This window comes from Notolabrus celidotus, chromosome 6, assembly GCF_009762535.1.
Source record: "Notolabrus celidotus isolate fNotCel1 chromosome 6, fNotCel1.pri, whole genome shotgun sequence".
Lineage (NCBI taxonomy): Eukaryota > Metazoa > Chordata > Actinopteri > Labriformes > Labridae > Notolabrus > Notolabrus celidotus.
In genome coordinates, this window is record NC_048277.1 from 37,413,694 (window position 1) to 37,441,337 (window position 27,644).

The 27,644-nt window shown below is 45.0% G+C and overlaps 1 protein-coding gene across 1 annotated transcript in view; it reads left to right on the plus strand.

Moving 5' to 3' along the window:
• Positions 1-27,225, plus strand: part of pot1 (protection of telomeres 1 homolog) — an 82,762-nt gene extending 55,537 nt beyond the window's left edge. Inside the window, 10 exon segments of the mRNA XM_034686309.1 lie at positions 20,915-21,099; positions 21,305-21,381; positions 23,484-23,513; positions 23,601-23,757; positions 23,845-24,035; positions 24,125-24,260; positions 26,203-26,285; positions 26,380-26,474; positions 26,555-26,660; positions 26,928-27,225. Of these exon segments, the coding sequence (XP_034542200.1) occupies positions 20,915-21,099; positions 21,305-21,381; positions 23,484-23,513; positions 23,601-23,757; positions 23,845-24,035; positions 24,125-24,260; positions 26,203-26,285; positions 26,380-26,474; positions 26,555-26,660; positions 26,928-27,067 (1,200 nt within the window). The 3' untranslated portion in view covers positions 27,068-27,225.
• The last annotated feature ends 419 nt before the right edge of the window (positions 27,226-27,644 follow it).

Below are 27,644 nucleotides of genomic sequence, written 5' to 3' on the forward strand. Positions count from 1 at the left end.
CTGCAAAGAGCACAGCTGGTCATCACGTTCAGTCAAGTTCATATGAGCGAAATGAAAGACTGGCATGTTAATGTTTTTATGGTTATCATCATTTGTTCTGGAGTTGGATGAGTTTCACTCACATGTTGTATCCTAACATTCTGGTGTGATTCTTGTAAGCTAGTGGATGTCTGAATTACTATAGGGATCCATCCAATCATCCTTTCATCAATCCATCCTCCACCCATCTGTTAACCATCAACCCATCAACACATCCATCCATCAACTCATCCATCCAGTCCTTTTTCCATCCATCAACCCATCCTCTTATTCATCCAACCATCTACCCAATAACACATCCATCAATCAGTACATCCATTCATCCTTTCATCATGCATCCATCCAACCATCCATCGATCCTTTAACTATCATTCCATGCATCCGTCCTTCCATCCATCCATCCGTCCTTCCATCCATCCATCAATCCATCCATCCATTCATTCATCCATCCTTCCATCCATCCATCAACCCATCCTCTTATTCATCCATACATCCACCCATCAACACATCCATCCATCAACTCATCCATCCCGTCCTTTATCCATCCATCCATCCATCTACCCACTAACACATTCATCAATTGGTACTTTCATTCACTCAGTCATCCATCCATCCATCAATCCATCCAACCATCCATTCATCCATCACCCCATCCCCTTATTCATCCATCCATCCATCCATCCATCCATCCATCCATCCATCCATCAAATCATCCATCCTTCCATCCACCCATCCTCCATCTATCAGTCCATCCATCCATCCATCCATCCATCCATCCATCCATCCATCCATCCATCCATCCATCCATCCATCCATCCATCCATCCATCCATCAACCCATTCTCTTATTCATCCATCCATCCACCCATCAACACATCCATCCATCAACTCATCCATCCCGTCCTTTATCCATCCATCCATCTACCCACTAACACATTCATCAATTGGTACATCCATCTATCTATCTATCTATCTATCTATCTATCTATCTATCTATCTATCTATCTATCTATCTATCTATCTATCTATCTATCTATCTATCTATCTATCTATCTATCTATCAACACATCCATCCATTCATTAACTCATCCATTCATCCTCCATCTATCAATCCATCCATCATTTTACTATGTATACATCCATCAATGCTTCCATCTGTCAGTTTGTCTGTCTGTCAGACCATCTACCCATTCACCAACCGACACCTCCATGATCCATCCATCGTCCATCTGTCCACCATCTATGCATCCATAAATCTGTCAGTCCATCCATCCCTGCGTCCGTTTCGTCCATCCACTAACCAACACATCCATCCATCCAACAACTCATCCATCCATATACCCATCAGTCCATCCGTCCACCCAGAGTGTCTCCATATGGTTCATCAGCTGTTGTTCCTCCTGTATCATAAACACCACATGAAGTGAGCTGTCCTGTTTTTGTAAACCTTTGTGATCTTGACTCTAAAGGAGCAGAGCTGCTGATAATATTTACCCAGACTGTATCCACTAATCAAGTTTTTAAGGTGATAATCATTGAAGTTACAGTTTTTCTCCCAGACCGTTAAATTAAAAGCAGACCTTCCCTGATGGATGACTGAGACACATCTAATGAACCCTGACAGTCTCTTCAGTTCTGCGAGCTGCAGTCTGACTTCAGCAACATTAATGAACTCATAGTTATTTGTCTTTTCCTCCTCCATCTATCTCCAGCCTCAGAGTCACTCTCCATTATTACACTCACACTGTATCTCCGACTCCTCCTGTCTCTTCCCCTTCATTTCTCCATCTCATACATCCAGTTTCTCCTGACTCTACCATTCTTCACTTTTCTATTTATCTCCTCCCTGCAGTCCTTCTCTCTCTGCCTCAGCAGAATCCACAGCACAGATGTTTACTGTGTGTGGTTACCTCTACAAGCACCTCATTCTATCTTCCTGCTGCCTGCTGAACCCTTACCATACTGTACGATACTATTACATACGATACGGTACAAAATTATTTGATATGATATAATTACAATATTAAAAAGAAAAGACCAAAACAAAACAACATAAAGGATGTCCACCTGACGACGTTGATCACCCTCCATATTTATCTTCTTAAGTCACGTTTAAACACGCAGGTTTCTGTGAGATCTCATGTCTGGAATCGTAACCACAAACATTAAATGCATTGTCTAGCAGTCTTATCGTGGAGTGTGTGTTTAGATAATTGTGTTGTAAAAATAAATCGTAACTTATGTCACGTTGCATTGTTACGCTAGGTTACGTTACCTTATGCTATGTTACAATTCGTTATGTTACGACACGTTATGTTACGACACGTTATGTTACGACACGTTATGTTACGACACGTTATGTTACGACACGTTATGCTACGTTATGTTATGTTACGATTCGTTATGTTACGACACGTTATGCTACGTTACGTTATGTTACGATTCGTTATGTTACGACACGTTATGCTACGTTACGTTATGTTACGATTCGTTATGTTACGACACTTTACCTTATGTTATGTTACATTACCGTACCTTACGTTAAATTATATTACGTTACGAAATGTTACATTACGTTATGGTACGTAACATTACATAAATGTATGGTATGTTACATTACTTTACGGTATGTGCTGTATGTTACAATATGGTATGCTACGTTATGTTATGTTATGTTACCTTACGTTACTTTATGTTACTTGCGCTGTTACGTTACAATAAGTTAAGTTACATTAATGTAAGGTATGTTACATTACTTTACGGTATGTGCTGTATGTTACAATATGGTATGCTACGTTATGTTACGATATGTCATGTTACATTATGTTTTGTTACGTTATGTTACGTTACGATATGTTATGTTACCTTACGTTACTTTATGTTACTTGCGCTATGTTACGTTACAATAAGTTAAGTTACATAAATGTAAGGTATGATACATTACTTTACGGTATGTACTGCATGTTACAATATGGTATGCTACGTTATGTTACGTTACATTACGTTGTATGTTACATTATGTTATGTTACGCTATGTTATGTTACGACACGTTATGTTACGACACGTTATGCTATGTTACGTTACGTTACAATTCGTTATGTTACATTATGTTACATTACCGTACCTTACGTTAAATTATATTACGTTACGGAATTTTACATTACGTTATGGTACGTAACGTTACATAAATGTAAGGTATGTTACATTACTTTTCGGTATTTACTGTATGTTACAATATGGTATGCTACATTATGTTACGTTACATTACGTGTATGTTACATTATGTTATGTTACCTTACGTTACTTTATGTTACTTGCGCTGTTACGTTACAATAAGTTAAGTTACATTAATGTAATGTATGTTACATTACTTTACGGTATGTACTGTATGTTGCGATATGGTATGCTACGTTATGGTATTTTACGTTTACAATAGGTACGTTATGGTATGTTACGTTACTGTATGTTAGGTTACAGCACGTTATGTTAAGGTACATTATGTTATGTTGTGTTATGTTGTTATGTTACGCAATGTTATGATACGAAATGTTACCTTACCTTACATTACGTTCTGTTACTTGCGTTACGGTATGTTACCTTATGGTCTGTTACATGACATTATGTTACGTTACTGTACATTATAGTACGTTATGGTATGTGATGTTATAGTACGTTACATGAATTTATAGTACGTTGCGTTGTTACGTTACACTTAGATACGCTACATTACAGTAAGGTACGTTACGTTACTGTATGTTACGTTGCAGCACGTTATGTTATGGTACGTTATTTTACGTAACGGTATGTTGCACTAAAGCACTTTATGTTATGGTATATGTTGTTATGTTACGGTACGTTACCTTACTAAAATGATGGTGTGGTACCTAACAGTAAGGTATATTAAGTTACGGTACATCACGTCACAAAACGCCACAATATATTGGCCCTGTGTCAATATTTGTCTTGGACCTCTCTGTTACACACATTGAGCTGTCTCACAGTGACAGTATTAAAAAACTACGATACAAATAACATATCATAACACACAACACACACAGCATGACTCCCCGTCTTAACAGCTCTCTAACTCTTTATAGAATATAATGTTTTTACTTTAAAGATTTCAAACACTATTGTTGGAGTTACTATGGATAAATAAAGTGGCAGGCTGGAGGCCACCTTCAGTTAAAATCAGTTTATGGTTTTGCTATGAAAGTCTCTGGCTACACTTACACAAACATTTGCACTTGAGTGCCTATAATGTTACTAAAAATGAAATATGGATGAGCAAAACGCTTAGTTCAAATATCCATGCTTCCCCGAGGACTCATCTTATTTTATGTTGATGATCCTCCGACTTTAGTTTCTTACTCCTGGCATCTTAAAGGCCCCTCTGAGCCAAGTCCTCCGAGCCTCCAGTCCAACAGCATCTGCTGTCTGTGTTTCAAGCTTTTATTTCTGTTTGTGTTGTCTTCCCCACAGATCGAACTCCTCCGACTTTCAGGAAAGATAAATAACGAGTTTATTTTAACTAAACGTTGGCAAACAGGAGAGTTTCTACAACTTAGACAGTTCTGAGCGCAGTCCAGGTTAGAGTTAAATCAAGTCCGTTTAAAGATCTGTGGACATCCAGAAACGTCTTACAGGGCACTGGCTCCATTTCTGGAGACTACCTCCATCCCCTGTTTTTATGGATGTGATGAGAAGTAGTGAAACAGCAACTTTCATTCTGTATAAGCAGTTTAGATACTGTGGAGATGCACAGATTGCATATTTAATGGACTAATTTTGGGAAGAAATCCAAGTTGTAGGTGTTGGAAAACAAACAAACATCCCTTTGTCTGTGCATGCTGTTATTAATGCATGCAAAGGATATTTTCTACATTGTTTCACATTCCTGAAAATACTGACATGAAATGAAGTCGTAATTATGGATAGGACAGAGTCAGTCCCAACCTTGCCAAAGGAGAAAACAGTCCATGACACTCTGGTATCTTTGAATCAAATGTATGCCCACATGTTGTTTTTATCTGCAAACAAGTATGAGGAAAAAGTCCAGAAGCTCCTGTGTGGGAGGATTGACTAAAAAACTAAGTTTTCATAAAGACTCCAAACAGACAAACATCCTGTAACTCTCTTGTTCCCAAACCGTTGTTGCATTGTTTAACATGCGTACTTCTCAAAACCGTAACTCCTGAACCGTTTAAGATATCTAGCAAATTCCCAAAACCACCAGAAAGAAGGGAAATAGACCTTTGTGCCCATATATTTGTCATTACTGTAGCCCCTGGGACATCCGCTGTACGACCGTCCAATCACAGACAAATTCAGCAGTTTTTAACGTGAGCTTCTCAGTACCGTAACTCCTGAACCGTTAGCTCAGGGAGGGAAAAACGACACCGAGTATAATTGTGGTCATAAGAGGGTTAAGAGGACGTGAGAGGATAATGGCCAAATTCAACCAGATCCGTGTCCGGTCTGTCTCCGATCCGTCACAGCACCGGATCTGATAGGTTTCTATTCTAGTCAGTGTGTTAACTTCCACTGGATACACTCCGTCGCGTACCGGCTGTGTCTCTGATCCGGATCAGATACACAAGACTTCTATTTGTTCCCGGATGCCGGAGCACGATGCATCAATCTCAACAGAGCAGATGGAGCGGGACAGGAAGTCAGGTTTCACCAAAACAAAATGAAAACATCCGGTTAATTTTCAGAATAAAACACTCTGTGTTATCACCAGATCGTATTTCACTTAACTACAACAACAAACCAAAGTCATGATGAGCGGAGCCAGGCCTGGAGTCAACAGGTCAGAGGTTTTCAGAGGACCAGAAAGACAACATGGATGAGGAGAGGAGGAGGAGGAGAATCCTTGATTCAGTGATTGCCATGGGAAAACCTCGGTCACATGACTCCAGCTGTCTGGAGGACCTGCTCCGTGCTGCGTTCTGAAAACGCAGTCAGTGGTTGTTGATGGATGAGAGAGCACGGAGCCGGACCACAGCGGATCGGAGACGGACCTGGTGGAAGTCCCCTGTAAGGCGCCGCCTGCTGACTGTGGAACCCGTGACTTCCTGTCCCGCTCCATCTGCTCTGTTGAGATTGATGCGTCGTGCTCCGGCATCCGGCAGAAATAGAAGTCTTGTGTATCTGATCCGGAGGACTCCGACCTGCTGGATCAGAGATGCAGCCGGAACGCAACGGAGCGGATCCAGAGGAAGTTAACAAACTGACTAGAATTGAAACCTAACAGATCCGGTGCCGTGACGGATCAGAGACGGATCTAGTGGAATTTGCCCGTAAGAGGAGATTCTCAGAAAACGGCATGATCAGAAGAACTTTCTTGCAGCTTTGTCCCCACGACGATCAGTGGAAAAGAGCTCAGACACATTTAGCTCCTGCTTGTTGACACCATAGACCGTAAGGTGAGGGGAAACCATTAGCTTTCAGAGGACCAGAAAGACAACATGGATGAGGAGAGGAGGAGGAGGAGGAGGAGAATCCTTGATTCAGTGATTACCGTGAGGAAAACCTCGGTCACATGACTCCAGCTGTCCGGAGGTGCTGCATTCTGAAAACGCAACTGATTGGTGTTAACGAATGGGAGATTACGGAGCCGGACCATAGCGGATCTCTCAAGGCCTCTATAGGAGCATTTTGACCAAGAGTTCCGGAGTCCTTTAGCACCCTTAACTAAAAGGTTCCTGTGCCCCCATTGTTGTCTGTGTTTTGACCGTGGGCTGAAGTCTCGGGTAGATTGTGCAAATCAGGCCAGTGACGTATGGAGAAAAAACAAAGTAAATGCACTACACCACCAGACCAGTAGAGGGCAGTAAAACAAAGAGGAATTCCATTCATCACAGATGACACCACAGAAGCAGACGGACAGGCAGGTATCATTATGAGCAACACAATCCTTAGCCTGTTAGCATGGCTAACAGCTGTCCGTTCGCAGTGGGCTGAGAGAAGACTACTGTTACAAGCTGCTAAATCAAGAGAATCACAGCTTCTTCTTTTGAAAAGTACACACACATACAAAAAAGAACGAACAAATAAAAACCTATCTACCAATCAGACACGTTCAGCATTGCAGGCCCCGCCCCCTGAAAGCCCCGGGACCTTTGAAAAGTACTACCCCCTAGCAGGGGCTTTTTAAGGGGGGAGATTATATACCCCTGAACTAAATTTAGACCCTGGGTCCACCGGTCGAAACGCACGTAGTTCAGGGGTAAAGTTAACACCTTAGATGTCACACAACCACTGCTGCTCTCTCTTTCTCTCTCAGCAGCTTTGGGTTGAAACTAATGTAACTCTGACACTTCAGGTGTTCTGTTACGGTGCATCTATTCCTCATGTTTATAAAACCATGAGGATGAAAATGCAAATCAGTGCAAACATGACCCACATTTCTCTGTTATTCTGCATACCACTGTGCTTTAAGTATGCATACATTAGTCATGTTGGTGCTCGTGGACCTGGAGTCTGGAGTCCTGCAGGGTGATGTTTGGATCCAGTCTTTGTATTTCAGAGCTGCTTGTTTTGTTTTCTTTAATGGCCACATCCTGGCATGCTGTGCAGGAACTTTGAGCCATTGATTGTTGTGTTCAGATTTTCATCGTGAGCCTGCGTTCAGCTCCGACTGTTTCCGCTCATTATCTCATTTTTAGCACTCATGGTCGGCTGAGTGCACATTTCCATGTCATTGAATGTTTTTCTCTTTTTTGGGGGGTGGGGGGGGTCGTGTGGTAATGCAGCATGCTCATCACTCCCACACTGTTTCCTGTTTAGTGAACACAGCTTTAAGGAAAATGAGACTTCATGTCAGCCTGCGGGCTCAAATCTCCTCCAGAAACCGCCGACCGCAACAGAGACGCCGTTTCTCCTGGCGCTGGAGAAGTCAGCAGAGCATCGGTCCAACAAGCGAAGGTTCAGGTCGCTTCATTACACCGCTCTCTTCTGTGCGCAGCCTCGTCTCACGTACGCATCATTTATTTAAGATAATACAGCCAGGGTCAGATTTATCTCTGAGAGTGTGAGTGGGTGTGAAGCTTCATCGCAGGAGCAGAGTGTAAAGACAGCTTTTAGTTTCCAGCGCTGTCCGCCGCAGATTGTCTAACAGGCTGTTCTGTTGGCTCCTAATCAACTCCAGAGATCAGGGAAGAAGAGTTTCGTGTTCCTGCGGAGAGAAGATATCAACAACAACACCGCTCACTGTGAGAGAACAACATGTCACTGCTGGAGGTTTCTTTAAGCCATGAGAGACGTGCCTAACCTTGACCACCTCAAATCCTCATATCACTGTATTGACCTGGATTTAAGGCGACCCTGTTTATGAAACAATTCCCTCTTTTCAAGTCTGACTTTTAAAAAAACATCTTGTTGTTTCTTATTTTTTATTTGAAGTTATAATTTAATTTACTCAGAGTGGACAAGACAGTGGATAGAGCAATAAACCATGAAAGACATCCAGACTAGACAAGACTAGATTGGATTGGATTAGTCTGGTCAAGAATGGACTAGACTAGACTAGACTAGACTAGACTAGATTGGATAAGACTGAACAGGACTGAACCAGATTAGACTAGACTAGACTTGATTGGATTGAATAAGTCTGTATAAAACCAGACTAGACTACACTCCACTCGATTCGACTAGATTGGATTAGTCTGGTCAAGATTGGACTGCACTAGACTAGACTAGACTAGATTGGATAAGACTGAACAGGTATGGACCGGATTAGACTAGACTGGATTGAATAAGTCTGGACAAGACCTGACTAGACTAGACTAAACTCAGCTCAACTCGACTCTATTGGATTGGATTAGTCTGGTCAAGAATGGACTAGACTAGACTAGACTAGACTAGACTAGATTGGATAAGACTGAACAGGACCAGATTAGACTAGTCTAGACAAGACTTGATTGGATTTGATTTAATAAGTCTAGACTCAACTTGTTTGATTGTATTGGATTAGTCTGGTCAAGAATGGACTAGACTAGACTAGACTAGACTAGACTAGACTAGATTGGATAAGACTGAACAGGACCAGATTAGACTAGTCTAGACAAGACTTGATTGGATTTGATTAAATAAGTCTAGACTCAACTTGTTTGATTGTATTGGATTAGTCTGGTCAAGAATGGACTAGACTGAACCGGATTACACTAGACTGGATTGGATTGGATTAAATAATTCTGGACAAGACTAAACTAGACTAGACTAGACCAAACTAGACTAGACTTCATTGGATTGGATTAGAATGGTCAGGAATGGACCGGATTACACTAGACTAGCCAGACTAGGCTAGACTGGATTGGAATGGATTGGACCAGACTGAACTGGACCAGACTGGATTGGAATACATTGATTGTCCCTAAGGGCGGTTTGGTTCTATAACAGACGTCCACACTAGCATCATATCACAACACGGGCACTACATGTCATAAACAAACAAGTCTTTAAGTGAGGTGTAGGTATGAGGTTTACAGGAGAAGGCGGGTCCACTGTTACCCTCATCGATGGTCTTGTTATGATCCAGTCCAACTCATGTATCGACAAAACTTTGGCTCCACTTTGTGAAAGTTTTCTTGGAGTGAGTCTCTGAGGTTTGAAAGTTTTGAGTCCTGGATGTGAAAGTCTTGGACAGAACAAACAGCGATGAGGAGCTTTGAAGTCCAGTCTCGACTTTGGGAATAGCAGTCATTGATCTGGATCCACAGATGGAGTTAACCCAGTTCTCAAGGAACCGTAGACGTTCAAATATTCACGTCTCTTTGCACTTAGAGCTTTTTCTACGTTTCAGAGTCCAACATTTACAATGTGCTAGTGTCAATAATTCATTTGGAAGCTCTGTTTTAAAATCATCGAGGACTAAAGGCCCTCAGTGTGATTCTTTTTCCATCTTTGTGCTGCTGGATTTGCCTCCTGTAGCCGCGGAGCCAAAAAGAGCTGTGCTGAGGATCTGATCCCTTTTAAAGAGGGACATGGTGAAGTTAAAAAACAAACTTGCCAGTGCTCTCTGGTGGAAAGAATATTCAGTTACCCTCCATGATTTCTCTCGCCTGAATTAAAGAGCACTTCCGCCAATGTCAGACCACATTATTGCACTTTTATGAAATGCAATATCAGGCTTATTAAGCTTCAGGGAAAGAGAGCAGTTCAGCTACATGACGGTAATGAGGGAGGTCATGTAGTACGTCCATTGAGCTGAGACGCTCTGAAATGTGTAGACGTGGTTATTCAGACCGATGTCCCAGGAGAGGGATGGAGACATCTCTTTAAAATGACCCGTCTGGCTGACTTTTCTTTGCACCAAAGTGACAGAGATATGCTGATGCTGATACATCTCATAATAAGCGACTAAAGGGGTGTAACGATTCTGTTTTTATTTTAGTTTTTTTAGTTCAGTTTTAGGTCCACCGGCCGGGAATCAACCCCTGCGACGAGGACTGCAGCCTCTGCATGCAGGGCGCCCAGACCGCTAGGCCACCAGCGCCCAGTAACGATTCTTTTAACAACGATTCAATTCGTATCTTGATTCGTGGTTGCCGATACGTTTAAAGGTGACATATCATGCAAAATTTACTTTTTAATGGTTCTTTACCTGAAATATGTGTCCCTGTCTACAAACCCCCCGAGAATGAAAAGAATCCATTCTGCCCCTGTTCTGATTTCTACACCTTTCTGTAAATGTGTGTGAAACCAGCCGTTTCAGACTTCAGTGTTTTTGTTACGTAACAACAATATCCGGTCTGTAACAGGAAGTCAGAGCTCGGAGCTTGTTCAGCCCATAGACTGTATAAAATACAACTCAACCCCTCCTCCGTTTTTCATTCCCTGCACACATGTGTGCTAACAAGGAGCTTAGGAGGGAGGCATGCTAGTTGTAGGCTGTCTTAATAAACACAAAGGTCGGTTTGACTCCCCACGTCTGCAGATTTGAAGATCTAGTGGAAGATTTTTATTTATCATGGATAAGTGCTAGCGCTAATTGGCATAGCCACATAGCTACATGTTCATAGCTGTAGCTGTAGCTGTAGCTGTGTACCAAGACACACGTCGACATACTGACAAATAAAACAACAAGAAACACTAAATCTGTGACCAATCCTTCATAAAAGGTCCTGCTGCCTTTCTGGCAGAGGTCGGTTTTACTCCCCACGTCTGCAGATTTGAAGATCTAGTGGATGATTTTTATTTATCATGGATAAGTGCTAGCGCTAGTTAGCATAGCCACATAGCTACATGTTCGTAGCTGTGTACCAAGACACACGTCTACATACTGACAAATAAAACAACAAGAAACACTAAATCTGTGACCAATCCTTCAGAAAGGTCCTGCTACAGGCGCCTCTCTGTCAGGATCAGATTCAGAGGGTTGAAGTAACGCGATCTCTGAGCAGCCGTGTATATTCAGCCAACATGTAAACATTAGATCAACGTGCTGGAGAGCCGAGGCACATCCACTTCCGGAGGGGGCGTGGTCAGAGGGAAAACAGAGTGTTCTGATGAGGACTGAAGAAGAGGACTTTTCAGGCAGACCAAAATCTGATTTCAAAGTGTTTTTTTGAGCATAAACTTTAAAGACATGTTTTGGGGACCTCTTAGACCAATATATGTTGATGAAAAAAGCGTGATATGTCCCCTTTAAAGGACCATATTGGTTCATTTAGAACGATACGATCCAAAACGATTCAGGGACTTGAAATCGATTCAGTAACTATTTAACCAAAAATTCAACCAGAGTGACTGTGAAATAAATCCCTTGATACTGGACAGTCCTAGAGTCCTGTTGTTGCCGTGATGTTTTTCGCCCTAGCCGAGTTCTGTCCTAGTCTCTGACTTGGCGTTGTGTGAAATCCCATGGCGCCTTAGTAGGTGGTTGGATAGATTTGTGGTGTTGCCGTGGTAACTTTACTTGACCTTTACATATCCTACAAACAGTGAGCGACTTCTTCTTCTTCTGTCGTATGTCCTTGGACCTTAGACCTTCAGCTCCGTTGCAGCAAGCCAGTCCAGTGTATCATTGTCGAGGTCAATTAACCCACGATCACCATTCGGGGGCAGGTGTTTAGGGCAGCTGGTCATCACGTGTTCCACAGTCTGTGATGGATCCCCACATTCACAGTGGGCGCTATCTGCGAGACCCCACTTCTGCATTGATGCAGCAAAACGTCCCACACCTGTCCTCAGGCGGTTGAGGGTTGTCCACTCCTTACGGGGGAGGTGCTGGCCAGGAACGTCTGTGGGGTCGTGGATGTAGTGGTGGAGCCCGGATGGTTCTACTGCCTTCCACTGGTCCCTCCATCTTGCCTTCACCCAGGAGGCCTTGGAGGTGTCGGCTGGTGTTGTGCTGAGCAGTTCCTGGGCCTGAGCGGCAAAGGGGCGCCGGGACTTTAGGCGTGTCCGCTGTGGTGTCTCCATGACGACCTTGTGGAGGAGGTGGGATTCACTCAGTGAGCGACTTATTTAGAACATCTCCGTCTTTGCAAAAGCCAAAGTGTTTCCACACGCTGGACCGTGATGGCGGCTTGATGATTTCTCGCTCGCCTGCTTCTCCTCTGCCGTCCGCCATGATATGTTTTGTTGTCTGCTGGCGCGTGGCGTTGACGTCACAGACAGGCAGCCTGAATTGAGTAACGTTTAACTTCTTTATCATTAAAAGTGTAAAAAACAAACACATCCATATAAAGTCTGCCGTGCTTAAATCCAATGTGTTATTTCCTAGTATGGATACAATCGATTTATTACCTTTTAAACGATGTTAGATCGATATATGTCGTCCGGAAGGCCAACTTGCCGAGCACAGATCGATGTAGTCGGATCATAGGAATATAAATCGATACATCGATGTCGTAGATGAATCGTGAAACCCCTAAGTGAAATCCCTTCCAGGTTGTTCCTGATCGTTCTATTCAAGGCCCGGCATGCAGGTCGACTTCTTCGGTCACGTCCTCCGTTCCTCCATCGTGTGGACTCTCCAGCACAAAGATCCCCGCTGTTCAAGCCAAGCTGTATCTGTCTGCCTTTCAAAGCTCATCTCCTGCTGCTCCACAAAGAAGCCGGGGCGAAGAGAACAGTTTCTCCTTCTAAGCGAGGGCACAACTTTTTTTTTTTTTTTCCAAGCCGTGGAAGCCCCGAGCAATCTTTTGAATTTTAAGGAATCCCTTTTCTCTGCGCGGCTGAGCAGCACTAATACCACGAGACAGCGGCAGCAGCAGCGACTTGGCTGTGGGGCAGTGGGCGGACGGTGGAGTGTTTAGTTTTCAGACAGATCAAGTACTTACAGAAGCCGCCACAGGCTGCTCCGCTCTCTTCCTCTGCTTTTTTTAAAAAAGAAAATGGTGAGTTCCAGGGGGAGCTACAGGGACTCTTTTTCTGTCAGAACTGTGAAGCCAGTAAGTCCTACGGTCCCTGAACGCCCCTTGAGCACACTCTGATGGTGTTAATGTGTCCGTTATATGGAGCGAGGTCTCGGCTGAATGGTGCGGCCGCTCGTTGAGCTCAGAAAGGCGCTCACAGAGCTTTAATGACACCGCTGACGGTTGTTATATCAACTGTTGTGCTAATGATTGATCCATGAGGTGATTTTCTCTCTCTGTCTCGGCTTTTATTCCCCAAACCAAGGAAATAATCTCAGGTAATATGTTCTAATGAGACTCAATTACCCCACACCCTCATTCAGACACTGGATGAAACGTCTCTTGATAATTCAAACATAATGCGATAATTCTCCTTATGAAAGTTTGGACGAGACTCTTCTCCTACACTCATGACATTCATACTGAAGACCTCTGGGTCCAGTTACCTGCCGTGCCAAATAATAAACGAGTGCTAATTGATTCCTTAATTCTGTTACAGACACTCAGTATCATCAGGCTGCTTTGAGAGGAAAGTGAACGGAAATAATCTTGCTTCAAGCTAATGCACGGCCTCATCCCTGAGAATTTAAGTATCAATCAATCTTTATTTATGTAGCGCCAAATCACAACAACCAGGTCTGACCGTACTCTATGTTCTATTATCAACAAAGACCCAACATCAAGACCGGATCAGATCCAGTCCCATCTTACAGACAGGACTCAGTCTGATCTCATCTTAATCCACCATGAGCAGAGCACTTTGCAGCATTTAGCAAGTTACAGTGGCAAGGACAAAGTTCCTTTAACAGGCAGAAACCTCCAGCAGGACCAGACTCATGTTAGACACACATCTGCTGAGACCGTGTTGGAGAGAGGGATAGAGGGAGATGAAGAGAGAGAGAGATGATAGTGGGGAGACGGATAGTAGTAGTTGTAGCAGCTGGAGTCTGGCACATCCACAGCAGCAGAGATCCAGAGGAACCTACGGGACAAGGGAGCTCAGGGACTCCAGAAAGGTCTATGGTTAGTAACTTTAATGGGACAGGAAGAGTTAAAGTGAGAGACAGGCAGAGAGAGGAGAGAGAGGGAAAGACAGGATCCCAGTGTGTCAGTCTAAGCCTATAGCAGCATAACTAAGACCTGGTCCAAGCCTGATCCAGCTCTAACTATAAGCTTTTAAAAAAGGAAAGTTAGAAGCCTACTCTTAAAAGTAGAGAGGGTGTCTGCCTCCCGGACCCTGACTGGTAGATGATTCCAAAGGAGAGGGGCCTGATAACTTTAGGCTCGACCTCCCATACTACTTTTAGAGACTTTAGGTACGATGAGCAGGACTGCATGCTGGGAGCGTAGTGTTCTAGAGGGGTAATAGGAAAAGATCCACATGCTAAATCCTGAAGCAGCATTGTGGTCCAGTCTCCATACTCCATGCAAACCTACGGGACAAGGGAGCTCAGGGACTCTAGAAAGGTCTATGGTTAGTAGGGAGAGTTAATGTGAGAGACAAGCAGACAGAGAGAGGAGAGAGAGGGAAAAACAAGATCCCAGTGTGTCAGTCTAAGCCTATAGCAGCATAACTAAGAGCTTGTGCATTGCAGCATTTAGCAAGTTACAGTGGCAAGGACAAACTTCCTTCAACAGGCAGAAACCTCCAGCAGGACCAGACTCATGTTGGGAGTGAAAAAAATATCAGCACATAGAAAACCTTCAGCCTGATTGTGCTCCAGATTATTCACAGAGGTTTGGTTTCATAAGAGCTGCAGCACCACCTTTGGTCTTTCAGTGACCTACTGTAGTCTCGGGTGTCCTCAGACCAGGTGAGCCATGATCTAGAGTTAGCGTTCGTGCTCTCGGTGAAGTTATCTCATTCTCTCACACCTGGTCGCCGCCGAGGATTTAAAATGTGAATACAGACGGGAAACTCGACCGAGCTGACGCCACATGGCACCGCCTGCATCCACACCTCCGTCTGTCCACGGTGTTTTTCGCACGGCATTAGTCACGCTCACAGTTCTCTCGACACCTGTTTTTCAAACTCGGGCTCTGGTACTTTCTGCTAAACTCTCATGCAGCTCTGAGGAAACACAGCCAGACTCTTGAGTACTAACTGTTGTTTCTTCTCTCTCATTCTGCTAAACATGCGGGTCTCGGGAGACGCCATAAATCCAGGGCAGAGTCTGGGACTGTGCAAACAAAAATACTGTCTGTTTGGTCTCATTGTTTGCTTCTTGGCACGGTGGGATTTATATAATCTTAATAATAATTCACAGTCAAATACCATGTTTGCTTGTGCACTTAAGAAGTGCTGCTTAAGAGTTGAAAAGAAAACAAATGCCCAAAGAAGTTTGGCTTTGAAACAATTTTACTAAAAATAAAGACGAGAATGTTTCTCATCACACAACTCTTTAAGGCTCGGATATTTAGAGAGGTCTTTTAACTTAAGCAATTAAATATTGATATGGTGTTAAAGATAAGCACTCACTGTTACCCTGTGACTAATTGGTTTTTAGAAACAGGTTGTGGTGGATTTTTGCACCATAAAGCAGAGTGAGAACAAAGTAGCAGCAGCAGAAGAAGACTCTGTAACCAGCTATCTAGCTAGTCCGTACAGCAGTGTGTGGCAGCATGTGAGAGGAGGTACTCTACCTGCACCTAAAGAGGTTTCCTTGCCAGTTTGGGGGACTTTTGGTTTTCATAAAAAAGTCAGTCTGTTTTTCTTTTTTACCTTGACATGTTTCGTTTGCAAACTTCCTGCAGTCTTCTTCAGAAGAGTCACATGGTGTTTTGACTTATCTGTCAGCTGATTTATAGAGGTTTGGTCGTCCTACCTGAAACAGCAGTAAGACCACAACCTGGTTTCTGCCAGTCCGACAAAAAGAGAAACACTAGTCTAGTAAAAAGAACTGTCTTAATATAGTTCACGGTGTCAGACCTAAGGAACCTTTTTGGACTAACTTTGAACCTCATTACTAAATCGATTGTGAGATGTAAGTCAGTCAGTTGCATTATATAATAAAGGTAATGAAGCCACATGTTGCTCCAGCCTTTCCTTGCCTTTAATTAATTTGACTAATAGTTCTGTTTTTATCTCCAAGTTTTACATAAATAACACAATCTGGACCGCTCTCGTCAAAACCATTAATTATTTGCATGCAGTAAGTTATATTTGGTGGTAGAGCTCTGTTCTGGGAGCTCCCTGCCCTTCCATGTGACTACGTGGAATGTGAAGGCCTGTGGAGGGGAGAGCACACCTCCCTTTTTATTTTATGTGCACTCATGAAAACCAAGGCAGGGAGAGCAACAGCAAAGACCCTGCGTGGAATGTGAAAGCTTGTGGGGGGGAGAGCACACCTCCCCTCTCTGTCATGTGCATACTTGAAAAGCCAAGGCAGGGAGGCAGCAGCAAAGACCCTACATGGAATGTGAAAGCATGTAGAGGGGAGAGCACACCTCCCCTCTCTGCTGTGCGTACATAAAAAAACGCCAAGGCAGGAAGAGCAGCAGCAAAGACCCTATTTGGAATGCCAAACCCTGAGGGAGGGAGAGCACAACCCCCCTGTCTTTCATGTGCATACATAAAAAACGCCAAGACAGGAAGAGCAGCAGTAAAGACCCTATGTGGAATGTGAAAGCCTGTGCAGGGAGAGCTAACCTCCCCTCTCTTTCATGTGCATACATGAAAAGCCAAGGTAGGGAGAGCAGCAGTAAAGCCCCTATGTGGAATGCCAAAGCCTGAGGTGGGGAGGGCACACCTCACCCCTCTATCATAAGCATACATGAAAAGCCAAGGCAGGGAGAGCAGCAGCAAAGACCCTATGTGGAATGTGAAAGCATGTGGAGTGGAGAGCACAACTCCCTTTTCTCCCCTCTCTTATGTGCGTACATAAAAAAACGCCAAGGCAGGAAGAGCAGCAGGAAAGACCCTACGTGGAATGCCAAAGCCTGAGGTGGGGAGAGCACACCTCCCTTTTCTTTTCTGTGCATACATGAAAAGCCAAGACAGGAAGAGCAGCAGTAAAGACCCTATGTGGAATGCCAAAGCCTGAGGTGGGGAGACTTAACCTCCCTCCTCTTTCATGTGCATACATGAAAAGCCATGGTAGGGAGAGCAGCAGGAAAGACCCTGCGGGGAATGTGAAAGCCTGTATAGGGGAGAGCTAACCTCCCCTCCCTTTTATGTGTACATGAAAAGCCAGGGCAGGAAGAGCACCAGGAAAGACCCTACATGTTGTGAAAGCCTGTGGAGGAAAGGGTACAACGCCCCTCTATTTCATGTGCATACATGAAAAGCCAAGGCAGGGAGAGCAGCAGCAAAGACCCTGCATGGAATGTAAAAGCCTGTGGAGGGGAGAGTACAACTCCCCTCTCTTATGTGCGTACATAAAAAAACGCCAAGGCAGGAAGAGCAGCAGGAAAGACCCTAAGTGGAATGCCAAAGCCTGAGGTGGGGAGAGCACACCTCCCTTTTCTTTTCTGTGCATACATGAAAAGCCAAGACAGGAAGAGCAGCAGTAAAGACCCTATGTGGAATGCCAAAGCCTGAGGTGGGGAGACTTAACCTCCCTCCTCTTTCATGTGCATACATGAAAAGCCATGGTAGGGAGAGCAGCAGGAAAGATCCTGCGGGGAATGTGAAAGCCTGTGGATAGGAGAGCTAACCTCCCCTCTCTTTTATGTGTACATGAAAAGCAAGGGCAGGAAGAGCACCAGGGAAGACCCTACATGTTGTGAAAGCCTGTGGAGGAAAGAGTACAACTCCCCTCTATTTCATGTGCATAAATGAAAAGCCAAGGTAGGGAGAGCAGCAGCAAGGACCCTATGTGGAATGCCAAAGCCTGAGGTGGGGAGGGCACACCTCACCCCGTATCATGCGCATACATGAAAAGCCAAGGTAGGGAGAGCAGCAGCAAAGACCTCTGGGGTACAGAACAGGGCGAGCATCAGTGACCATACTTATGACACTGGTAAAATCAGACCCAGCAGGAAGGGGGAGCATGAAGGTGCTGGTGTTAAGAGCAGCTGATGTTCTGTAGGCCGAGCTTGACTTACTGAACTAACGCTATGCTCAATTTATTGTGAATTTTTGAGCCTCAATAAACACGAGGTGAAAGTCTGATACCGTGACAGCCCTCCTTCAGAGTCTGGTGTTTTATCACTTAGCCCATGTTGTGATTAAAGAGTCTCTCATAAAAGGCAAATGTGTTTCCAAATGAAGATGAATCACATCTAGCAGAAGATGGGCAGCAGAGGGGTGGGGGAGTTTTCCTTATTTTCTCTCTCTGAACAAAGTTCAATTCAAACATGTTTGGATTTGTTTTCCTGCAGAGAGTTCGCTTCTATCAGATCCGGTTCCGTGACGGATCTGAGAGACGTTTTAAGTCCAAAGCTGATTAAAATTATTGTATTTCTCTAATGTTTTGCAGTCGGTTTGTTCTTATATTTCAACCTATGATCAAATTCAGCTTAGAGAAAGGTTCCTTTTCTCTGAGCATCATTTCAGATTGAAGCATATGCAGGCTTATAAACTGCCTGCATGCGAGTGGGTGCAGAAATCCAGTCCTCCCAGTTCATCTCTCAGTTCTCCATGAGGGTCTTTAGAGGAGGGAGGAGGGGGCCTCAGGAGATCAGCAGCTAATCCCCCCTGACACTGAATCCAACTTCCCTCAGTATACAGAGAGAATTGATTTAAAGGAAGCTGCAGCTTATAGAGGATCTGACTCTCTGGGTTTCCCCCACATTAAAGATCATATATGGGAGTATCTCGGTCCTCCTGTAACGACTGAATCTGTCGTGTGAAATTACTTTGAAAGTCTTCTGTGGGTTTTCTGCGTTTGCTGACGATGAGGGAGGACGGATCTGTGACTGCTGCTGGCTCGTCGTCGTGACGGAGAGCTGAGAGGGAAAAAAGAGAAAGACAAACCCTCCAAACCAAGTCCTCTGAGCAGACTCTGAATCACTGTCACCGCACGGGCTGGAGGTTTGGTGCAAGAGCGCCATCTGCTGTCCACACCGACCAACCAGAGGAGTAGAAATCACACACACACATGGTGTTGTGAGTGTGTTGGAGCGTGCAGATACATCCACATGTTACTGTCTCAGCCTCACCTGTGACCTTTTCCTCTATCTAACTAAGAGGGTTTTACACATCCAGATTCTGGTCCTAGTCAGTCCTCAGCCTGTAAAAGCAGCTGTCAAATTCTTTCAGTGACTCAGGAGGAGGACATAACAGTGATGTCATCCAGGGACTTGGGGCCTTTGTGAAACTGGTCCACATGCTTTGGCGAGACGCTCGACCCCAAACTGTCTCTGGTGGTGCGTGAATGGGATGAGTGATACTGATGGATGCTTATAGCGGACTCTGCAGCAGAACATGAATGTGGACAAATGTTATCCTCAGACTCTTTCCAAACAGGGCAGGTCTAGACCGTACTCTATGACCCAACATCAAGACCAGGTCAGATCAAGTCCCATCTTACAGACAGGACTCAGTCTGATCTCATCTTAATCCACCATGAGCAGAGCACTTTGCAGCATTTAGCAAGTTACAGTGGCAAGGACAAAGTTCCTTTAACAGGCAGAGACCTCCAGCAGGACCAGACTCATGTTAGACACACATCTGCTGAGACCGTGTTGGAGAGAGGGATAGAGGGAGATGAAGAGAGAGAGAGATGATAGTGGGGAGACGGATAGTAGTAGTTGTAGCAGCTGGAGTCTGATCAGAGGAAACCTACGGGACAAGGGAGCTCAGGGGCTTTAGAAAGGTCTATGGTTAGTAACTTTAATGGGACAGGAAGAGTTAAAGTAAGTGATGAAGGGTGAAAGACAGGATCCCAGTGTGTCAGTCTAAGCCTATAGCAGCATAACTAAGAGCTGGTCCAAGCCTGATCCAGCTCTAACTATAAGCTTTATCAAAAAGGAAAGTTTGAAGCCTACTCTTAAAAGTAGAGAGGGGGTCTGCCTCCCGGACCCTGACTGGTAGATGATTCCAAAGGAGAGGAGCCTGATAACTGAAGGCTCTACCTCCCATACTACTTTTAGAGACTTTAGGTACGAAGAGCAGGCCTGCATGCTGGGAGCGTAGAGTTCTAGAGGGGTCATAGGAAAAGATCCACAGACTAAATCCTGAAGCAGCATTGTGATCCAGTCTCCATGCTCCATGCAAACCTACGGGACAAGGGAGCTCAGGGACTCCAGAAAGGTCTATGGTTAGTAACTTTAATGGGACAGGCAGAGAGAGGAGAGAGAGGGAAAGAGAGGATCCCAGTGTGGCAGTCTAAGCCTATAGCAGCATAACTAAGAGCTGGTCCAAGCCTGATCCAGCTCTAACTATAAGCTTTATCAAAAAGGAACATGGAGAACTCAGGGAACAACAAAAGGAAGGAAACACAGAGACCAGACACTTGAGGAGCAGGAACTGCAAAATAAAGCAGGAAACTCTTCAGGTCTGAGCTTATACCAGGAGCTAGATCAATAATCTTTCTTCTTCTCCCTTCTTTTTTTTTGTGTCCTCTCAGCCGGGCGACTTCCTGAGGATCTACAACCTCCGTGCGATCACAGGATCCAACAAAGCGCACGGCCTCACCTCCAGCCAGACCGTGGAGTCGGATCACATGGCTTTTCATCTGCACGGAGGGACGGCGTACGGCAGGGGGATCCGGGTCCTTCCGGAGGACAGTGCAGACGTGCAGGAGCTGAAGAGGTACGGCAGGAGAAGGAGGGAGTCGGGTTTTAGCAGCAGCTGGCTTTAATTTATTCAAGGGTTTAAACTGTTGTGACGAGGTTTCAAAGCTGCTCCAGACTCAAAACTCAAGACCTGTATTTGTCACGTGTGCTGTGCAATAAAACCACAAAGTGTCTGCGTGTCTTGATCAGAAGTCTTGGTCCTCTCCTGTGTATGTCTGCAGAAACATCAAGGCAGAGGAGGAAGAGCTCAATGACTCTGAGATGATGGAGATCTGGTCCACTCCGCCAGAGTCTTTGGGTAATAATCACAGCTTTTCTGTGTGCATGTAACAGAAAGAACAAAACCACGATCCAGAACCAGAACTTTGAACATCCTGCCTGCAAAGAGAGACCACTTTCTTTGCAGAGGATGTGATAGGGGGATATATGGATTGAAGCTGAAGGAAGCTATTCCATTAGCAGCGTCTCTTAAAAGCTCAAACTTCTCCAGGGTGAAAACAAGAAGTGCAAACTGTGTGACCTGAAGGTTTGCACTCAAACACACGGACAGGTAGCTGCAGCTTCAGAATAAAAGCTTTGTTCTCTGACCTGCAGACGAGAGGTCTGTTGTGTAACTCTGAGTGGAGTCCATGGCAGCTCTTTTTTAAGATTTAAAGCCACAGTAAAGAGTTTTGTCCCATTATGAAACAGACTGCATTAATGATCATTTTGTGTTAGTTTAAAATGCTATGTGGTCCCATTAGCACCTGGACTCTTCTACTACAGAGCCATGCTGTTGTAATCTGTGCAGAATGTGGTTTTGTTCAAATCTGTAAGGTCTTCCTGAAGACCTCATGGTCTGGATGGCAGCATGTGTTGCTCCTAAACCTGTAGATATTGTTCTGCATTAATGGAGCCTTCACAGATGTGGAAGCTACCCATGCCCTGGACTCTTCTGATCCCCATACCATCAGGGACGCTGGCTTTGAACTGTGAGCTGATAACAAGCCGGGTGGTCCCTCTCCTCTTTAGAGCGGAGGACACAGCGTCCAGGATTTCCAAAAAGAATGTCAGAGTTTGATTCATCAGACCACAGGACAGTTTTCCACTTCCCCTCAGTCCATCTTAAACGGGCTAAGGTCCAGAGAAGTCTCTGGGGTTCTGGATCAGGGTTATATATGGTTTCCTTTTTGCATGGTTCAGTTTTAACCAGATGCAGTGACTTCCACTACAGAGTCATGTCTGTTTTTAATGAAGTGACTTCCACTACAGAGTCATGTCTGCTTTTAATGCAGTGACTTCCACTACAGAGTCATGTCTGTATTTAATGCAGTGACTTCCACTACAGAGTCATGTCTGTTTTTTTAATGCAGTGACTTCCACTACAGAGTCATGTCTGTTTTCAATGAAGTGACTTCCACTACAGAGTCATGTCTGTTTTGAATGCAGTGACTTCCACTACAGAGTCATGTCTGTGTTTAATGCAGTGACTTCCACTACAGAGTCATGTCTGTTTCTAATGCAGTGACTTCCACTACAGAGTCATGTCTGTTTTTAATGCAGTGACTTCCACTACAGAGTCATGTCTGTTTTTAATGCAGTGACTTCCACTACAGAGACATGTCTGTTTTTAATGCAGTGGCTTCCACTACAGAGTCATGTCTGCTTTTAATGCAGTGACTTCCACTACAGTCATGTCTGTTTTTAATGCAGTGACTTCCACTACAGAGTCACGTCTGTTTTTTTAATGCAGTGACTTCCACTACAGTCATGTCTGTGTTTAATGCAGTGACTTCCACTACAGAGTCATGTCTGTTTTTAATGCAGTGACTTCCACTACAGAGTCATGTCTGTTTTTAATGCAGTGACTTCCACTACAGAGTCATGTCTGTTTTTAATGCAGTGACTTCCACTACAGAGTCATGTCTGTTTTTAATGCAGTGACTTCCACTACAGAGTCATGTCTGTTTTTAATGCAGTGACTTCCACTACAGAGTCATGTCTGTTTTTAATGCAGTGACTTCCACTACAGAGTCATGTATGTTTTTTTAATGCAGTGACTTCCACTACAGAGTCATGTCTGTTTTTAATGCAGTGACTTCCACTACAGAGTCATGTCTGTTTTTTAATGCAGTGACTTCCACTACAGAGTCATGTCTGTTTTTAATGCAGTGACTTCCACTACAGAGTCATGTCTGTTTTTAATGCAGTGACTTCCACTACAGTCATGTCTGTTTTTAATGCAGTGACTTCCACTACAGAGTCATGTCTGTTTTTTTAATGCAGTGACTTCCACTACAGAGTCATGTCTGTTTTTTTAATGCAGTGACTTCCACTACAGAGTCATGTCTGTTTTTAATGCAGTGACTTCCACTACAGAGTCATCTCTCTTATTAATGCAGTTCTTTGTTTCTGTCTTAGACCCCGTCCCCGAGTCCAGCAGGTCTTCAGGTTTGTAGTGGATCAAACTCTCAGCACATAAGATGGTTTTAAAACTTCTCTGCGTGTTTCTAAGTTTCTGTAATTCTCGTGTTTCAGATCGAAGATGTGGTCACAACATTCAGACGGTGACGCTCTCCCAGCTGAAGCGGTCTAATCAGGGTGGAGTCCACCACGTCAGAGTCCAGCTGAGATCCTACGAGCCCTGCAGACTCTACCAGTCTCTGAAACTCCACTGCAGGAAGTGTTCCACGATGTAGGCTCACTCACACATGCGTCACTCACACACCTCTAAATGTTTACAACACTCTCACGTCTCTCCCCCTCTGCTCCGCGACCTCAGGCAGGAGGTCCCAGATGACGAACTGGTTGCTGGTCTCTTCTCTGAGGCATCCAGGACTTCAGGATCCTGCAGCCCCCCGGCGTGGGGGCTCTCCGGGCAGATCGAAGACTTCAGGAATGGAGGTCTTGGAGTTCATCTGTTCCCCCAGCTCGTGTCTGAGGGCAAAGCGAAGGAGCTCATCTTCCTCAGGGGTGAAGACGATGTCAGATAGAATCACATGATGTGAGTCGTGTTGTGTCCTGACAGCGGACTCACTGTGACGGCGGTTCTGGTCTTGCAGGTTCGACTCTGGAGGAAACGTGTCAGCTAGCATCCAGCTACCAGAGCATCATCCCTGTGAGGTCATCGGGAGGTCAGCTGACTCTGCTGGACTTGGCTGCACCTTTTCTGTTCAGAGGCAGGAGGAGATACTACGGGTCAGACACACACACACACACACACACACACACACACACACACACACAGTATAATTAGTGATTCATTACAAACATCTAAAGCTCCCAGTGAAGTGGTCACAGCCGGTCTCAAGGCTGCAGGAAGGACAAAATCTGCAGATGCAACTCCCAAACTTTTTCGACTAGAGTCATTTTATGAGAAATAGAGCCCGGGTCAAAGACTCAAAGACTCAAAGACTCAAAGACTCAAAGACTCAAAGACTCAAAGACTCAGAGCTCCTGACTCTGATTACACTGGAGCTGAGGAGTGATTTAGGAACGATCTCAGAGCAGCTTGGAGAAGCTTCTCTCTCAATGAGGAGGCAGAGTAGAGACGTAGCAGCTGTCACAGCCGAAATTCCACCAGATCCGTCTCCGATCCGTCACAGCACCAGATCTGATAAGTCTCTATTCTAGTCAATGGGTTAACTTCCACTGGATCCGCTCCGTTGCGTTCCGGCTCCGTCTCTGATCCGGCAGGTCGGAGTCCTCCAGATCAGATACACAAGACTTCTATTTGTTGCCTGGATGCCGGAGCACGACGCATCAATCTCAACAGAGCAGATGGAGCGGGACAGGAAGTCAGGTTTCACCAAAACAAAATGAAAACATCCGGTTAATTTTCAGAATAAAACACTCTGTGTTATCATCAGATCGTATTTCACTTAACTACAACAACAAACCAAAGTCATGATGAGCGGAGCCAGGCCTGGAGTCAACAGGTCAGAGGTTTTCAGAGGACCAGAAAGACAACATGGATGAGGAGAGGAGGAGGAGGAGGAGGATCCTTGATTCAGGGATTACCGCGGGGAAAACCTCGGTCACATGACACCAGCTGTCCGGCGGTCCTGCTCCGTGCTGCGTTCTGAAAACGCAGGACGAGAGATCCCGGACACGGATCTGGCAGAAGTCTGGTGTTAAGGTTCCAAAGGCAGGCCTGCATTCTAGGAATGTAATGTTCTAGAGGGGTGATGGGGTACCCCAAGATATGATGGTGCTTGACCAATAGGAGGAGCAGGGATGTGTTTTCCAACAACAAACCAAAGTCATGATGAGCGGAGCCAGGCCTGGAGTCAACAGGTCAGAGGTTTTCAGAGGACCAGAAAGACAACATGGATGAGGAGAGGAGGAGGAGGAGAATCCTTGATTCAGGGATTACCACAGGGAAAACCTCGGTCACATGACTCCAGCTGTCTGGAGGAGCTGCTCCGTACTGCGTTCTGAAAACATGAGAGAGCACAGAGCCGGACCACAGCGGATTGGAGACGGACCGGACACGGATCTGTGGAACCCGGGACTTCCTGTCCCGCTCCATCTGCTCTGTTGAGATTGATGCGTCGTGCTCCAGCATCCGGCAAAAATAGAAGTCTTGTGTATCTGATCCGGAGGACCTGGACCTGCCTGATGAGAGACGCAGCCGGAACACAACGGGGCGGATCCAGTGGAAGTTAACACACTGACTAGAATTGAAACCTAACAGATTGGGAGCTGTGACGGATCAGAGACAGATCTAGTGGAATTTGCCTGTAAGAGGAGATTCTTAAAAACGGCATGATCAGAAGAACTTTCTCGCAGCTTTCTCACCACGACTTTCTTCCTGATCTTCAGGTTGTGTAAGAATGCTTGATTCTGATTGGTCTAAAACCCTTGACGACGGTTATTAACTTTCACTAACATGAGCGTCTCCAGAGACAAACTTGATCACACGTCATGTCAAATCAATCCACAGAAAAGAGTTCAGACACATTGAGCTCCTGCTTGTTGACACCATAGACCGTAAGGTGAGGGGAAACCATTAGCCTCCATTAGCATAAAATAAATATGGCTAAACCGTTAGCTTCAGTTAGCATGCTAAATCGGCAGGATACAGACATTTTCATATTGGATCCAGCAATATGATCAACGAGCTGTTTGTGTGTTTCAGGTGTCGCCGCTGCTCCAAACCCGCAGTGTGGGATCAAAGCGCAGAGGGACTCGAGCTGATCGATGAGAAGACCATCGCAGAAGGTGACCTTCTTGACCCGGCTGGCTCCAGGTCTGTTCTTGCTCACTTAGTTCAAGTGGATGAAAGTTAAAAGACGTTGATGTCTCTGGTCTGCAGCTCTGGGCGTGCAGCTGCTGCACTTCGTCCTCCTCATGAAGCTGGAGGTTCAGGACGCCACGGACTCCCTGGACGTCTTCCTGTGGAGGGGCGCTGTGAGTATCGGACCGCCACGCCGGCAGATTATCATCCCGTGTTGTCATTTTTAACATCGACTGTTTGCGCCTCTCATCAGGAGATGTTCTTCGGCGTGTCGGCAGAGGACGCAGCAGCCAATCAGGAGGCTCAGGACAGCATACGGCAAACAATGGAGGCACTCTGTCCACCAGGGGGCAGCACTGGTACACTTTTTATTCTGTATGGTCGCGTTTTCCTCCATTTCTTTGTGTTTGTGGTGCAAAGATCTGTGCAAATTGAGCGCAATGCATGCTGGGATATGTAGTCTCTGTGTGTAAGGTAGGAGAGTTCATCTTTCTCCATCTGCATATCAAACACTGAGGGATGTATCGCTGCATATGACGTCTTAAATGATTGTGCAGACGCAATAAGAACCTGCTGTGTGTGTGTGTGTGTGTGTGTGTGTGTGTGTGTGTGTGTGTCGTCCTCAGGTGAGCGTCCCTGGTTAGATCTGTGTCTGACGGCGTACCAACCGAAAGAAGACGGAGGACAAAACCAAACCTGCTACCAGATCTGTCAGACCACCGTCACCAAACCTCCGCCCACACGCCCGAACCCCAACCCCGCCTGAAGCCCCCTGTAGGTCAAAGGTCACCCCTGAAAACCTCTACATCACATCCTGTTCTTTGTTTTATCTAAAGTTACTCTGCAGAGCTCCAAACTGTCTCCTGTTGGGCTCATGTAGCCTTTTAATGACTCTTTCAAAATAAAAGAAGTTTGAATCCTTGACTGACTGATGTGTTGTGTTGCAGCGCCATCTGCTGGACGAGTGCAGGAAATACGCTCCTCAAATGGAGGATGCAGACTTGCTCAGTCTTTGTGGTCTCTCTGTTCCTGCCCGTTTACCTCCTGCAGTCATCCTTTGAAAAAAAAAGAGGGACTTTTGATCTCACAAAACCAGAACAAGGAGGTTAAATAAGGCCTTGTTTCCTCTGCAGGAACCTTCCTCAGAGGGCAGGACATGTGAGTAAATATGACTCTGATAAATAAATAAAGCACCTTTGGTTGAAAACAAAATATAGAATAGTGTTAATAAATAATGTTTCTGCTGTTCGTGCAAATATCACAACATCTTGTACATCTCAGGGATAGCAGCAGGAACAAAGCTGTTTTTGTTCCTCTTTGTTCTCCACCTTGGGACTGCAAAC